This window comes from Alligator sinensis, unplaced genomic scaffold (assembly GCF_000455745.1).
Source record: "Alligator sinensis unplaced genomic scaffold, ASM45574v1 scaffold198_1, whole genome shotgun sequence".
Taxonomy (NCBI): domain Eukaryota; kingdom Metazoa; phylum Chordata; order Crocodylia; family Alligatoridae; genus Alligator; species Alligator sinensis.
Window position 1 is genome coordinate 3,575,975 of NW_005841906.1, and position 15,811 is coordinate 3,591,785.

Below are 15,811 nucleotides of genomic sequence, written 5' to 3' on the forward strand. Positions count from 1 at the left end.
TTCATTCTGGTGCGCAGTTGTTGTCTGGTCTCTCCTACATATCTTCCATCAGGGCATTTGGTGCATTGGATGAGGTATATTACATTTCTGGAGGTGCAGCTGTAAGATCCAAGAATGCTGGTGGCTCTGTCATGGGGTGTAGTAATAGTGGGGGTGGTGGAGATGTGGGGGCAGGTTTTGCATTTCTTGTCATGGCACGGTCTGGATCCTTTTGGTGTGTTCTGGGCTTGAGGAAGTTTGCTTCTGGTGATGAGGTTGGCGAGGTTCGGTGCTTGTTTGAAGGCTAGGATGGGTGGCTCTGGGAAGATCTTTTTTTAGAATAGGGTCTCTTTCTAGTATGGGTTGCAATTGTTTGAGGATTTTCTGTATGGGTTCGAGGGAGGGGTGATAGGTCATAACCAGCGGTGTGCGATTTGTGGGGGGTTTTCTTCTGTACTGCAGCAGTTCTTCACGTGGTATCTGGGTGGCTCTTTCAAACGTGCGATCTACCTCTCTGGAGGAGTGTCCTTGTTGGGTGAAAGCCTTTTTAAGATTGGTGAGGTGGCAATCCCGGGTGTTCTCTTCAGTGCAAATGCGGTGTCCTTAGACCAACACGGCTACAACCTACACCCCTGTTACACAGCTCCAGGTACAACTCTGCTTCCTCACACAGAGTTCAATATTCGTTCCTGGTCATCTTGGGTCCTCATGATGATGTAATCCCACTAATCTGTACTGCTTATTTTGCCCCAGAAGCACTGGTCTACACATAGCAAATGCATAGTTATAATAACAATCATCAGGTGCTTATACTTCTCAGGCATTCTCACTACTACCACTATCATCACCTTCTGAAGGAAAGACAAAGCCACTATCTACCCATTTTCCAGATTCTTGACCAGCATCCTGCAATAACAGAACAGTTGTGATCATAAAAAGGCCTTACCCCAGCACTGTATCCACAGCTTGCCTGGCTGGAGCAAACAACAGCAAGGAACAGAATTCTATTTCCCTTTGGACATAAAATGTCAGTTCTGTAGCTGCAGAAGTATAGTTTTTGCCACTTAGGGTTCACCATTCTACTATCTCTGCTTTATGAACATGTAAGTGAATGCATGCAGACTGAGTATACACAGTAGGCTATATGCACACATCTGAATGTAAGTCTCAGAAAAAGCCTGGGGGAGGCCAATACTCCCACGTTTAAGACCCATAACTAAGATACTTACCCAGGAAGCTCAAGATATTGGTTCTAAGGTCTTCTCTCTCACTGGAAGTTCAAGCACTCATTTCTGACTTCCTAGTACAATGATCAAACTACCATGTTACAGCACAGGCACTATCCAATTCTCTTTTCAGCATTCCTTTTGAAGCTGAACCACTGCCTTTTACATTTAATAGTAATGGGATAAAATGATGGGGAGCACTGCACTGGAGAAGCTTCTGTCTCATGAGGAGCAAGGGTCTAGGTCTGTACCCAGACTAACATGTCCATCTCACTAAGCTCTTCTCTCTGGCCCGATATATCTCCCTCTTTTGGCTGCCCAGGGGAGCAGCTTCAAAAGAAGAGCTAGCTAATGCCTAATTTGTGGTGCGGTGGTTAGAGAACTATGCTGAGAAATCAGAGAAATGCACTTTCAAGCCTCCCTCTCAGCAGTGGGGTCTGCAGTTTGGTTTTCCTGCTTCCTGAACATGGGCTTTAATAACTCAGCTATCTGGGTTACAATGTGAGAGCTGCCTTTCTCCTCCACCCTTGTCCACTAGCCATCAGTCTCTGGCTAGCTATGTTTTTGTGACTTGGATGCAGGGACACACCCAGAATAGATGAGTAACCACACAGCTGCCCAGCCGATATAGTGGCCTACCATACATGCTTTGTCTATATGTTTGTTTACACATCTACAGTTGCAGGGGAAACAGAATCATAAACTGTGTTAGTGGCAAAAGTGCCACATACATGGCTAGAGAACTGCCAGTTAGACTCAGAATAGGAAAAGAGAATTCCTTCCAAGATGAATGTGAAGATGAAAGAGCTATGATTAAATGTGCTGGTGAGCAAAGAACACTTCCACAACCTGGCTCCAGCTAGTAAGACAGCAAATACCCAAGCATAAGCTCTCAGTAATCCTACCACTGTACACGTATCAATGAAATGTGAATAACTGCAATCTGGCAGGTTGGCTTACCACAGGTACACTGTGCAATCTCCACAAATCTTGTGCTGCTTTTCTGGGGCCCGGATCTCCTATGCCAGGGGTGGAAAACCTGTGGCACCCATGCCACAAGTGGCACTGGCAACCTCTGCATGTGGCACATGGCTGATAGGGGACAGGACAGTAGAAAGCAGAGCAGCACATCAAGCAGAAGGGGACTAGAGTGGCACTCAGGGAGGATGCAGGGCTAATTTGTGGCATAACTGCCAACCAGGCTGGTTCCCACTGCCCTATGGCCTGAACTGTGACAGCATAACTTTCTCAGAAACCTTCAGGCAGGCTGCTCACGGGTACCAAAGGCCTTGTTACACATTGCGCTTTAAACTAATCAAATGCTAATCGGTGTTAGTGTGAGTCTGAGTTTAGAAAACTTTGGGCCATATGACATGGTAATTTTGGGCAGCTCCTGGTGTTTTTAGCACCTGGACTGTCCGCACATTAATACCTAAAACTAGTTTTAAGCACTTGCTAGGTGGCTCCAAGTTGCACCACTCCAGGGCAGGATTACCTCATAGATTTCATAGACATTAGGGCTGGAAGGGACCTTGGAAGATCATCGAGTCCAGCCACCTGCTCCAGGGGCAGGAAATCAGCAGGGATCATAGGATCCCAGCAAGATAAACATCCAAATGTCTCTTGAAGATGTTCAAAGTGGGTGCTTGAACCACCTCCGGCGGCAGTCTTCCAAACCTTGGGGGCTCGGACAGTAAAGAAGTTCTTCCTTATGTCCAGCCTGAAACAGTTTTGGAGGAGTTTGTGACCGTTGGATCTTGTCATCCCTTGGGGCGCTCTGGGCCCCACCCAACCCTCTCCAGCATCCCAGATCTCTGCTTGCTACTCTCCCTTCCCTCCCCCCCACACTTATTTGTGGCTGCCTACATTGTCTGTCCTGGGATAGCAGGCAGGGAAGGGTTAATCATCCTGCCTGGCCACCACCACCACTGCTGTTTTCTGGGTGGGCTCAGGCCAGAGAAAAGCAGCAACCCAGCAGTGGGGGCAGTGGCCAGGCAGGCAGGGTAACCTTTCCTGACTGCTCCCCTGGGACAGACAACAGGCAGCCACAAGCAAGCAGGAGGTGGGAGGGTGCAGCCCCAGAGGATGGGGGTAGAGGTGGGAAAGTTCAGAAAGGGGGGTGGGATCTGGATTTTTACCTTTCAGTTCTTCAGGCCCCTGCAGGTTTGAATATATGACAGCTCCAACCTCGAGCTAGCATTGACACTGCTCAATGTTTGCACGGCTCCCAGTGTAACAGGTAACAAGGTCCTTACCCTTTCAGGCTAAAAAACTTCTCTGACAGTCCCTGACCTGCACAGCTGTGACTTGCCACTAGACGTTTGTGAGCAAGGGCCTGACTAGGAGGTACAGATGGGAGCTGTCCACACAGCACAGAAGTGTGTAGGGAGGGGACACTGCATCCTGGGATGCTAGAGGACTCAAACTTTGGCAGCTTATCTCTGGGGAGTGGCCACACATTTGTGGAACATGAGCTGGGTAACATGGCTCAGAGAGAAACCTGCTCCAGAGCGGCATAACTTTAAGATGCCTAAGGGGTGCTTAAAACAAGTATACATGTCTTAATGTATTGACAATCCAGGGGTTAAAAGCTTCCTGAGCTGCCTAAAATCAATGTGTAACAAGGCCCTGATTCTTTTATATGTATTCTTTTCTTTCAATTTCTGAGCTGTAATTACAGAGGCCCATCCTGAGTGATGACTCATATTACAGATAATAACATAGAAGAAATCATAAATAGATTTTCTTCAGTGCAACCCTGCCTGAACAACCTTAGAAAAGAGAGAAAAGTGAGGAGCTGTGCAGCATGCCCAGAAGTTTAACATTACTAGGCACTCGGACCAAATGGGGAACAAGTTTCAAAACTCAGAACCCTTCCTACAGAGCAGACCTGCCAGCAGAACTTTTCCATTTCTATTAAAGGAGCTCAGGCTGATTTCAACTCTGACAGCATATTATTATTCATCTCTATTATTTTAGTTTCTAGGGAGAAAGTGATCCATCAGGTGACCTGGGCCAAAACCATTTCATGTTTTACAAATTAAAGTCGATACCTTGAACTCCAGCTGTAAGTTGATTAGAAGCCAATGCCATGGAGCAGTGGAAAAACACAGGTTCAAAAATGCATACCCAAACCCCTAGAAATATTTGTCCACCTTCAGACAGGAGTTTCAACTGTGTACTCATACCATTCAATTACTATTCATTGGGTGCAAAGACGCAGGAGATTTCCTGTGCGGTTGCTTAATTAATGTCATAGCATCTACATGTGTACCCCTATTAGGGCACACAAAACTAATAAACTCTGCAGCAGGGTAGGATTTTTAAATAAAAGCCCTACCCTGCTCCAGAGTTCTTTTCATGTGCAGCAGCACACATATAGATGTTGCCCCGGCTGGCTGGGGCACAGGGTGCTTCAGTGTGGGGCTAGCTGGCAGGCAACCCCTGTGCTGAAGCCCCAGTCAGCTGCTCCACAGCACATGGAGCCTGGTCTGAGCAGGTCAGCCTGCCAGCACACGGCTGCTCTGACTGGGCTCCACATGCTGTGACAAATAAAGTCAGGAGCAATAAGCTCTGGAGTTTATTCATGTGCATTAATCATACATGTAGAGATACCGATTATGATCCAGGTGCCGCTATGTTTGTATATGTTAGGTAGCACCTTGGAATCAGTAGGGTTTCCCACACAGTGAAGAAATATTTACTCAAATATAAGAAGACATTGACTATAAGATGACCCCCCAATAATTAGGTTCTATATATAGAAAATTTATTAAAATTGTTGTAGTTTTCAGGTGTACACTGTAATTATTGGAGGTTTGCCTTGAATTTCCCTCCCCCCACTGCTACAGCAAGAAAAATAGATCTGGGGTGGCTCCCTTGCCCTCGTCCCCACCCAACTTCTTCCCCCATCATGCCCTTCCCCCCCTTACTGTCAGACTCTGCTCTCCCTGAGCACATGGAAGTGAGGAGCAAATTTGAAAACGCTGACCTTGAAATAAGCATGCCTGTAGTAAATTACTGTGGGTACCCATAGACTTAGTTTATCCAGAATTAATGTATTTTACCTGTTTGGAAAATGCTTGAACACAGGTAGGAACATTTTTAAAGGAGGTGTTAGGGGGAGAGTGGGTTGCAGGTGGCCAGTGCAAAGGGAGAGTGAAATTTGCCTGGCTTTCCTTGCTTGATCCCTAGGAGCCCGGCAGCCTCAGCTGTCAGGGTCTGCCTTTGCCTCTGGTCAGCTGTTTCCTCCATTCTGCTCCCCAGGGGGCTAGGGGTCCCTAATGGGGGGTACAGCTTGTCCTGTAGCTGGATGAGGAGGGAGGGGAGGGGGGGAAGGCAAGAGGATCCCAGGTGAAGTGCAGCTAGTGAAGGTGATCCTGGCTCCAGACAGGGTTGGGCAAGAAATGCATCCCCATGCAAAAGCCAGCTTTGGGGGGATGTACCCCATGCAATGGAGCTGCCTTGGGGGGATGCACCCCTATGCAATGGAGCCACCTGGAAGAGATGCAGGCTGGGGGGTGCACACCCCCCTTTATCCTGCAGATAAAGCTGCCCGAAGATGTGTGCTCCACAGGTGCGGGCTGCTGCCATGCTGCACATGGGTTAGGGTGTGTCTAGCTGTGGGGGAAAGCAGGGTGAACCCCACTGGCCTGTGCCCCTCACCCCAGGTGGCACCACTGCATGGGGTGCATCCCCACAAAGCCAGCTCTATTGCATGGGGATGCATCCCCTGCCTCAGCCTTTCAGGAGCTGCGCTCTCCTTAATTAGCCATGCCTCCCCAGGATCCTCTTGCCTTCCGTACCGCCCCTCCCTTCTCCTCCAGCCATGGGACACACCCTCTGCCAGGGACCCCTCACCACCTAGGAGGTGCAGAGTGGGAGGAAACAGCTAGCCAGAGGCAGAGGCAGCCCTCTGCCAGCTGTGGCTGTCCGGTTCCTGGGGATCAAGCAAGGAAAGTCAGGCAAACTTTGCCCTGATTTGCACTGGTCACCTGCAACCCACTCCCCACCTAACACCACCTTCCCCTGCTGCAATGCTCCAAGGCACCCAGGGCACCATGAGGCCAAGCCCCACAGAGGCATGGAGCAGGGGCCACAGCTCCCCATTGCCAGCCCAGGACACTGGGCTGTCACTGCCCTGCCCTGCCCACCCAGCTCTGAGCTCCCCACTGCTTGGGGCTGCCCCTGGAGTTGGGGGCAGCTCCTCCCCCACCCCTCCAAGAACTCAGGGATAAACTCAGCAGCAGTTGTGGCTCCATACTGCATGGGATGAGCAGGAGCAATTTGCTCCTGTGTTAGCATCTACATGTGCGTTCAGGTGCATTAATGTAAAGCACCATTGGATAGTACCTGTATCCATCGGTAATAGCAAACTGTGCTTCACATTAATCTACTGCACAGCAATTGCTGCGCACATGTAGATGGTGATAATTTACTGCACATTAGATTAGTTTAATGTTCAGTAAAGTGCATGTGTAGGTGTGCGCACAATGCAAATTAGTCCAAAGCCAAAAAGGCTCATGACTTACCGTATAGTTCTGTGGGCTGGGCACCAGCAGCGTCAACAGCATTTCAACCCATGGTGATCCCATAGCTCATCACTGCTCAGTATCTGAATCCAGATACCTCCCCCAAGATCCATGTGTTAATTAGCCCCCCACTCATGACTGGAACTGGGTGTTCTTGTTATGAGTCCTGGGATCCTCCAAAAATTTACATATAGATGAAACACAGGGCAACCTGCCCCAGCTCTACGTCATCAAGGGTAGGACCACACTAATCATATCCACCAGGCTTAGAGAGGGAGTGGCAGAGGGATTCTGGGTGTTTAGGGACCTGTTTGGTGATGTTTGCCAGGCATTTAAGACTGGTGAAGAAGCAGGAATCATTGGAAATGGGATAGAAACATGCAGCTCAGCTGTGGGAGTGAAGAGGAAGTTGAAATGTATGCAATGTAGTGGTTCACCATGACTTGAAGAGAGTCAGTGGTGAGGGGGACTGTGCTAAATGGGCAGTACTATATCTATCTGTCTATTTTATTATAATAGGCTGCCCTAACCTAGCCTAGGGGTCAGGGAAAATACCATGATCACTAACGTAGTTTTCTTATTGGCTGGGGAAAACCATGAACATGGCAAGGGGTAGTACTCTAGCTGAGGTAATACATAGTTAGTCTCCCACTTTCACTTCCAGTGGGAAGATCTTGGCTATACACCAACTTTATGAAAATGGGAGACTCCTCCCTAGCCTGCTCCTGTGGCCATACGGCTGAGGGCAAGTGAAACTCGGGGGCATGTGAACCCCAAAGCCCCTGGGGTTGGGCCTGGCCATAGGATGCCCACCAAAGGATTTAGAAGTATCTGAAGTCCCAGGCGGAGATGGAGGATGGTTGCTGGTAGCAGGGCCACATATGGTTCTTGAATGACTCACATGGATTTAGAATTGATTTGACTTGGGACATGAAAAATTTTCCTTAAAAAAAAAAAAAAGGAAAAAAAAGAAAAAGTTCAGCCTTTTGGCTAAGATCAAATGCAGCACCAAGGGGAGGGTGTCCAGGCTGACTCTGATCCTTCTGGTGCCAGCCTGGTGGCCGCTCACTGTGGAGGGAACATCTGCCTGTTTTGTGTTTTTTTGGGGGTTGATTTTTTTTTAAGGGCCACACCAAGAGATGAAAAAAAAAAAGAAAAAAGGTTCCCATCAGTATGTTCGCCCAATGGACCATGTGTTTTATAGTTATGATTAGTGTTGCCTGCATTTAATCAGCTTCATAGTTGGTTTCCATTACTGAGCACATGCTGCTTTTGGCAGCAGTTCAAAGATAGACAATGTATTTAATGAGCTCTCCTTGCATGTGAATATGAGATGAGGAGCTCTCCCCCATGCTGAGTGGGGGAATAAAAACCTCATCTTATATTGAGTAAATACAGTATTTATCATGGAGCCATAAGAAGAACTTGGTCCTCAGACAAGTATCTAGGGGAACAGGCCCAGTTTTTCTGCTAAGCCCTAAGGCCTCCTCTTTTTGCAACAAGAAACTTGATACCTCCACTACTCTGAAAACGAGCCCTGGCTTTACCAGTGTTGTTTTTTGCCACAGCTCTGTCAGCAAGTGCAAAAGAAAATGAACCCCTGTTTAAGAATTAGCATCTTTAGAAGCTATGCAAACAGATGTTTACAGTTATACAGGACACTCTTTTCAAAACCTGACAGGTTTTTTGGCTCACTAGAACATGGATTTTAGGGTCTTTAGTCTGGAATGGAAAAGGAAGGCTTTTAGGCATGTCCATGCTGGCAGCACTATCTGCCTCTCTGCCCCTGAAAAACTAGGACATATCTTTCCACACTGAGCAGCGGGGTTTTTAGCACACAGTGTCCTGATACCCGGGTTCTTTGTTTCAAGCACTCATAATGTTGTTTGTACATATTTTGCATCTGCTAAGTATTGAAAGTTAACACCTGGTTATCTTTTAGTGTACTGCTAAGGTAACTCATTTACATTCAGACATGCCTATGAGACCAACACTGACCTTTTATTCTGCTGTCCTTGAGAGGAAGTTAATGCTTTTATGCCTAGTAGGTCACAACATAAAACTGAGTCATAGAATCATAGAAAGTTAGGGTTGAAAGGGACCTCAGGAGGTCATCTAGTCCAACCCCCTGCTCAAAGCAGGACCGTCCTCAACTAGATCACCCCAGCCAAAGCTTTGTCTAGCCAGCTTCTGAAAACCTCCAAGGATAGAGCTTCCATCCCTTCTCTTGGTAACTTGTTCCAATGTTTTACTACCCTCCTAGTGAGAAAATTCTTCCTAATAAATAATCTAAACTTCCCTTGCAGCAACTTTAAACCATTGCTACTTGTTCTGTCATCTGCCACCACTGAGAATAATCTAGCTCCATCCTCTTTCAAATGCCCCTTCAGGTAGTTGAAGGCTGCTATCAAGTCACCTCTCAATCTCCTCTTCTCTGGAATAAATAAGCCCAGTTCCCTCAGTCTTTCCTCATAAGCCGTGTGTCCCAGCCTCCTCACCATTTTTGTTGCCCTCTGCTGGACTCTCTCCAATTTGTCCACATCCTTTCTGAAGTGGGGGGCCCAAAACTGAACACAGTACTCCAAATGTGGTCTCACCAATGCTGAATAGAGGGAAATAATCACTTACCTTGACCTACTGGCAACACACCTACCAATGCAGCCCAATATGCCTTTAGCCTTCTTAGCAAAAAGGGCACAGTGCTGGCTGATATTCACCTTATTGTTCACTGTAACCCCCAGGTCCTTTTCTGCAGAGCTGCTGCCCAACTAGTCAGCCCCCAGCCTGTACTGGTGCATGGGATTGTTCCATCCTAAGTGCAGGACTGTACCCTTGTACTTGTTGAACCTCATGAGATTCCTTTTGGCCCAATCCTCCAATTTGTCTATGTCACTTTGAATCCTAGCCCTATCCTCCAGTGTATCTACTACTCCCTCCATCTTGGTGTCATCTGCAAACTTGCTGAAGGTGCACTCTGTGCCATCTTCCAGGCCGTTGATGAAGACATTGAACAAAACTGACCCCAGGACCAGCCCCTGTGGCACTCCACTTGATAATGGCTGCCAACTAGACATCAAGCCACTGAATACTACTCTCTGAACCCAATGCTCCAGTCAGTTTTCTATTCATCCAGCTCATACTTCATTAGCTTTCCTGTGACAATGTTGTGGGAGACTGTATAAAAAGCCTTGCTAAAAATCAAAGTACACCACATCCACCTGCCTCCCCACATCCACAAAGCTAGTCATTTCATCATAGAAGGCAATCAGGTTGGTCAGACATGACTTGCCCCTGATGAATCCATGCTATTTCTAACCACCTTTTTCTCCTTAAAGTGCTTAGAAATGGATTCCTTGAGGATCTGCTTTATAATTTTTAGAGGGACTGAGGTGAGGGGAGTCATAACATACTTTCCCTAAAAATGATATATAGATTCCACACATTCCTTACAGTTCTAGTAAACAGGTAAAAAAGGAAGGTAGGATCTGATCCTCTCTGATGTAATAGCGTAAAGGAAATAAAGGGCAGGTATATTTCTGAAAATACCACATTGCCAGCATCACAGTCATTCTGCACTCCTGTTGGCTTTTAGGATGATTGCCTTTATTTTTTGGTAAAAAGCCTGCCATTGTTGTTATCATTTTCTTTACTCAATTTCAAATGCCTATGTCCTTGAATGTTAGATCTGGCTTTGTACCAGCCCAATTGCAAACCAGCATAAATCTAATGCACAGGGCCATGTTATCTGGCTCCTGGGTCTCCCCACAGGTCTGGAAATTCAGCAGCAGGGGAGTGACAATTAGAACTGCTGCTGCTCCCCGACCATCAAATGTCTGGACCCAATGGGAGCCCGGCAAGTAGGAGGACACAACTCTAAAGGCCAGATCTAGCATGTGGGCTGGAGTTTCAGCACCACTGGTATAAATAAACAGGCAAATACAATCCATCATCAGAGAGTCTGCAATCTAAACTACACATACATTTGGATTTGTTCTTCATAAAATTCTGAATCTTAAATGCTAACAGCCTGTTAAGATGACTAAATTCTTCTTTAAGATAAGTGATGTCCATCATAATCATGACCATAATCTGGAAATTACATATTCTGTCCAACAGGAACCTAGGATTTCAGATTATGGAATTTTTAATAATCAAAGTTGGTACTTAAAATTATCACATTGATTGATTATAGGTTGAAAACTCATCTAAAAGTTACTTACATTGTGTTTTGGCTCCCCAGATCATTCTGAATTCATACTAATTCTATACAAATATAAGGAAGTTAAAAGAAGTCCACTTACTTATTTTATTTCTTACTTCATTTACTTTTTCTCCCAGGGATTTTGCTTCAGCAAACCTACAAAATGACACGTGGAGTCACTCAAAGGTCCTATTAGTAGAGCTATTTGTTAATAATAAATTACTGAATTAATACAGATTGCTTTCTGTTTGCAAACACATGCTGGTTATTGTAAACATTTGTCATTTGAATTTTTTTAATCAGTTCTACTTGCAACAAAATTGTTTTTAATCAGGAAGGCAATTTTGATGAAATCAAAATAGTGTGTGAGAACCAACTGATTTCAACATGTTTTTATTACAAACAATGCAACCTCCCTACCAACTTTACTTATTCTTCACATTCATTTAGACTTAGGCATTACATTAATTCAGTGGTGGCCAACCTTCTAGCCCTGCAGGCCAAATAAATGGTGCAGGATTGCTCTGTGGGCTGAATCCCTTGTGGGTTTGGCACATGGGATCAGTCCTTGAGGGCAGTCCTACACACCGAATCTGGCTGCACACAAGCCAGTACAATCTAGCACACAGGGCCATGTCTCTCCACAGGTCTGGCAATTTGGCAACAAAGAAGTGGCAATTAATGCTGCCACTGCTCGCCGCCACATGATTTTTGGATCAATAATGAGCTCTGCGTGCTGGATGACAGGGCTCTGCAGGCTGGATCTGGCCCACAGGCCAATAGTTGAACACCACCGCATTAATTTTAATTCCATATATTCCATACACTATTTTAATACAATAGGAAAATTGAAACAAAACATGCTTTACTTTAACTAAACATAGCATTCAATGGTTTGGAAATGTTTGTTTCATGTGAAATTTTACAATGTCAGGATTTTTTTTTCTATTTTGGAAAGTCAAAATGTCATTTTTCCACAGAATAGAAATTTCAGTTTCCTGTTTGCTCTATTTGTAAACATTCCCTGACTAGTTTAGATGAACAAAATTCAGACTTTGAGCAGTCTGAAAATTCATAGATTCATAGACTGTAAGTCTGGAAGGGACCATGGAAGATCATCGGGCCCAGCCCCCTTTACCAGGCAGGAGAGATAACTGGGGGTCAGGTGACCCCAGCAAGGTGACCGTCTAGTCTCCTCTTGGAGATTTCCAGGGTCGGCGATTGCACCACCTCTGGAGGGAGCTTATTCCACAGTCTGGGCACCCTAACTGTGAAGAAGTTATGACATTCTAGTCATAGTGAATACGGTTTGCAAATTTTTTAAACAAGGAAGTTCACCGGACCAAAGGGAAAACCACTCAAGGTAGAGTAGAGGATGAGCACAGTAGGAATAATCACCTTTCTACCATTGCTGTAGAACTGGTGTATGACCAGTTAATAAAATTAGAAGTATACAAGTCAGCAGGCCCAGATGATCTTCATCTGAGAGTCATAAAGGAGCTGGCTGAAGCCATTGCGGAAACCCTGGCAAAACTCTTCCACAACTCGAGGTGCTGTGGAGAAGTCTCTGAGGACTGGAAGAGGGCCAGTGTTGTGCCCATCCACAAGAAGGGCAGGAGGGAAGACCTGGGGAACTATAGGCCAATCAGCCTAACTTCCATCCTAGGGAAAATCCTAGAAAAGTTCATCAAGGAGTCTATTTGCAATAAGTTTGCAGAAGGTAAGTTTCTGAATGACAGCCAGTATGGCTTTGTCGCAGGCAGGTCTTGCCTTATAAAACCTCATGTTCTTTGACCAGGTAACTCATCACCTGGACACGAGAGAGCAGGTTGCCATTGTGTACCTAGACTTCCAAAAAGACCTTTGATCTAGTAAACTCGCAATGTCCTTGAGAGAAAATTGGAGGATTGTGGGCTTAACTCTGAGACAGTCAGGTATGTGAGAAACAGGCTGCAGGATAGGACCCAGAGAGTCATAGTGAATGGATCTGTGTCATCCTGGTGAGAAGTGGGCCGCAGGGATTGGTTCTCAGTCCAGTACTTTTCAACTTCTTTATTAACGATTTGGATGTGAGGGTGAAGAGCTCACTGGCCAAGTCTGTGGACAACACCAAGTTATGGGGAAGTGTGGTCACACTTGAAGATAGGTTACAGTTACAGGCAGACGTAGACAGGCTAGCAAGTTGGGCGGATCGGAATCTGATGAAGTTCAGCGTCAAGAAATGTACCTCCACCTCGAGACAAGCAACCCCCAACACACCTACAGGCTTGGTGGCACCAAACTGACTAGCACCATGAATGAAAGGGGCCTGGGGGTAATAACGGACCACAGTGTGAATATGACCCAGCAGTGCACTCAGTAGGCCAAGTAATAATTTGGCATGCATCAATCAATTCATCTCCAGTAAAACCAAGGAGGTGATTCTTCCTCTCTGCTCAGCACTGGTGAGAGTGCAGCTGGAGTACTGCATCCAGTTCTGGGCACCACACTTCAACAAAGTCGCGGACAAGGTTGAGAGAGTCCAAAGAAGAGCCACCCGTATGATCAGAGTCTTACACAGCAAGCCATATGAGGAAAGGTTGAGGGATGTGGGACTCTTCAGCCTAAGGAAAAGGAGGCTGAGAGAGGACCTGATAGCAGCTTACCGCTACACTAAGGGAGTACGTCAAGGGCTCGGTGAGCAACTGTTCACCAGGGCACCCAAGGGGAAAACCAGTAGTAATGGCCACAAACTCCTGGCAGATTGATTCAGGCTCAACATTATTTTATTTTTAGCGAAACAAATGAAAAAGTTTTTGTACTTTATTTATATAGCGGCATCTATCTGACATCCAGCCTCTATTAATAATGGTTTTCTATGTGGGTATAGTTGCATGACTTGGATGCCCTTGTGTGTCCAGAATGAGTGTATACACACATCTATGTAGTTGTTTGGCCAGTGCATAGCTACTGTACATGCCCAGTCTATACATGCACACTTATGCATCCACAGTATAAGCAATGTAGTATTGCTACCCACTTACATGGCTAGAAGTCTGACACTTGGACACACAAAGAGAAACTGAATTCTGCCCCGAGTTCTGCTTTATAAACATTAATTAATCTGAGGGTAGTAAAGTATTACTATTTCTATTTGAGAGAAGGGAAACTGAAACAGAGGGAATTTAAAATGCTTTGACTAATAACACGCAACAAGTCATTAGCAGGACTAGAACACAGATTTTATAAATCCCAGTTTGATGTTTTAATTTAGTTCCTGAATCTATAAAGATATTTCTTGCAATGAATATCACAGTAATGAATTTAGTCACATGATTCCAACTTCCTTTGCATAATTCTTAACTGTCAGTACCCTCTTGTGAGATATAATCTCTAATGGTAAAGTGAGAAGAAGAGTAAAACCGAGTACTGACAGATAATCTATGATTAGTTTGGATATTCCATTTAGATTATTAGGATGAGATTACACATAATAATTAGAACATGTTAAGAGCGCTCAAAACTTGTCAATGAGCCTTAATGTGTGATAAATTAGGTGCTAAATGCCCTCTAGGTGCCTTACACCATTTCAAATGAGGATTATCTCTGAGTTGTGTTACCTAGCTTGAAGTAAATTAATTTCTGGGTATTCATCTGAGATAAATCCACCAATTTGAAGTCCTCCAGTATTCCAGGAGGTACTGCTCCAAGGTGGACTGTCATCCAGGACTCTATGTCCCTGAACTGATAGCTGACAACCACTGGATAATAGGTAAATGGGGAGGAAGGTAAAATGGGGAGAAGGAGGAACTGCCAGGCTGTCCACCTCTACTCCCAAGCTGCCCCCTCCACATCATCCACCCCGCTACCATGATCTGTCCCCTCCACCTTGGATCACTTGCCATCCTGATCAGCTTAAGAGCAGCAGAGACACCAGCGAGGAGAAGGTTGCCCTTCCCTTCCCAGTCCTTGGGGGCCTGGACACCACACCACCCACATGCACCCAGATCTAGCTACCACCAGGCCCTACAACTGAAGGTGGGGGCAGGAGGGAGGAGCAAAGTAAATCAGTGCTGTTCCTACCACCATCACTGCTCTTGGGCTGATTAGGGTGGCAGAGCAGTGATCTTGGGATGGAGAAGCCAATGTGGGGGCAGCAGAGTAATTCAGGACATGTGACAGGACTCGAGAAGAGGGGCTCCCCATCTCATCATAGCCAGTCCTGTCATCCCCCAGTTCCAATTCATCTGCCACACCTTGCTGGAAGAAAGAAGTGATTTGGGAGATGTCCTACCTCTCCAAAGGGAGCATGGGGAAAAGGAATTTGATGACAAGGTCTCACCACCCAACAGGACTTCTTGTGTTTGCTGGCTCACTATCTTATTTCAAATGTCACTTTGTTGGCTCCCCACTGGAGTCTGACCTGTTTTGGGCCCCATTCATTCTGTAGCTCTGGGGCCTCCAAACTCTCTCTCAACTGCTTCTGGGCTTGCTCCCTTCCAGGGTCTGGAACTCAAAACCCAGAACCCAGGTTCAGTCTACAAACCACCTAACCCTTTATGCCATAGCAGAAGGTGCTTAGGCCCTGCTGCCCAGCTCAAGTTCCTGCCTTATGCATTGCCTGTGCCTCTGACCTCCTCCAAGGGAAGGATATCATACAGGATGTTGGGGCACCCTGTTACGTAGCCTCATCTCCCCTTATAGCCACTCCTGGTCTCCCAGGTGTCCAGCGAACGGAAAATCTCAACTTAAAAGTTCCTACTTGCCTCCGGGTAAACACACACAGTCCTAACTCAGGGTTTTCCTCCTCAGGCCTACTGCTCAAGCAAAGGGGGAAAAAACAAATCTCAGACTGCAATGTGATCTCCTTGGCAGGTGACTTACTTGACCCATTA

The 15,811-nt window shown here is 46.1% G+C and overlaps 1 protein-coding gene across 3 annotated transcripts in view; it reads right to left on the minus strand.

The window, feature by feature from the left end:
* Window positions 1–15,811, minus strand: part of KIF6 (kinesin family member 6) — a 438,203-nt gene that overhangs the window by 99,017 nt on the left and 323,375 nt on the right. For all 3 annotated transcript variants that reach the window (XM_025197847.1, XM_006018586.2, XM_006018585.2), the window contains one exon: window positions 11,038–11,093. In XM_025197847.1, the coding sequence (XP_025053632.1) occupies window positions 11,038–11,093 (56 nt within the window). The remainder of the gene's footprint in view (window positions 1–11,037; window positions 11,094–15,811) is intronic.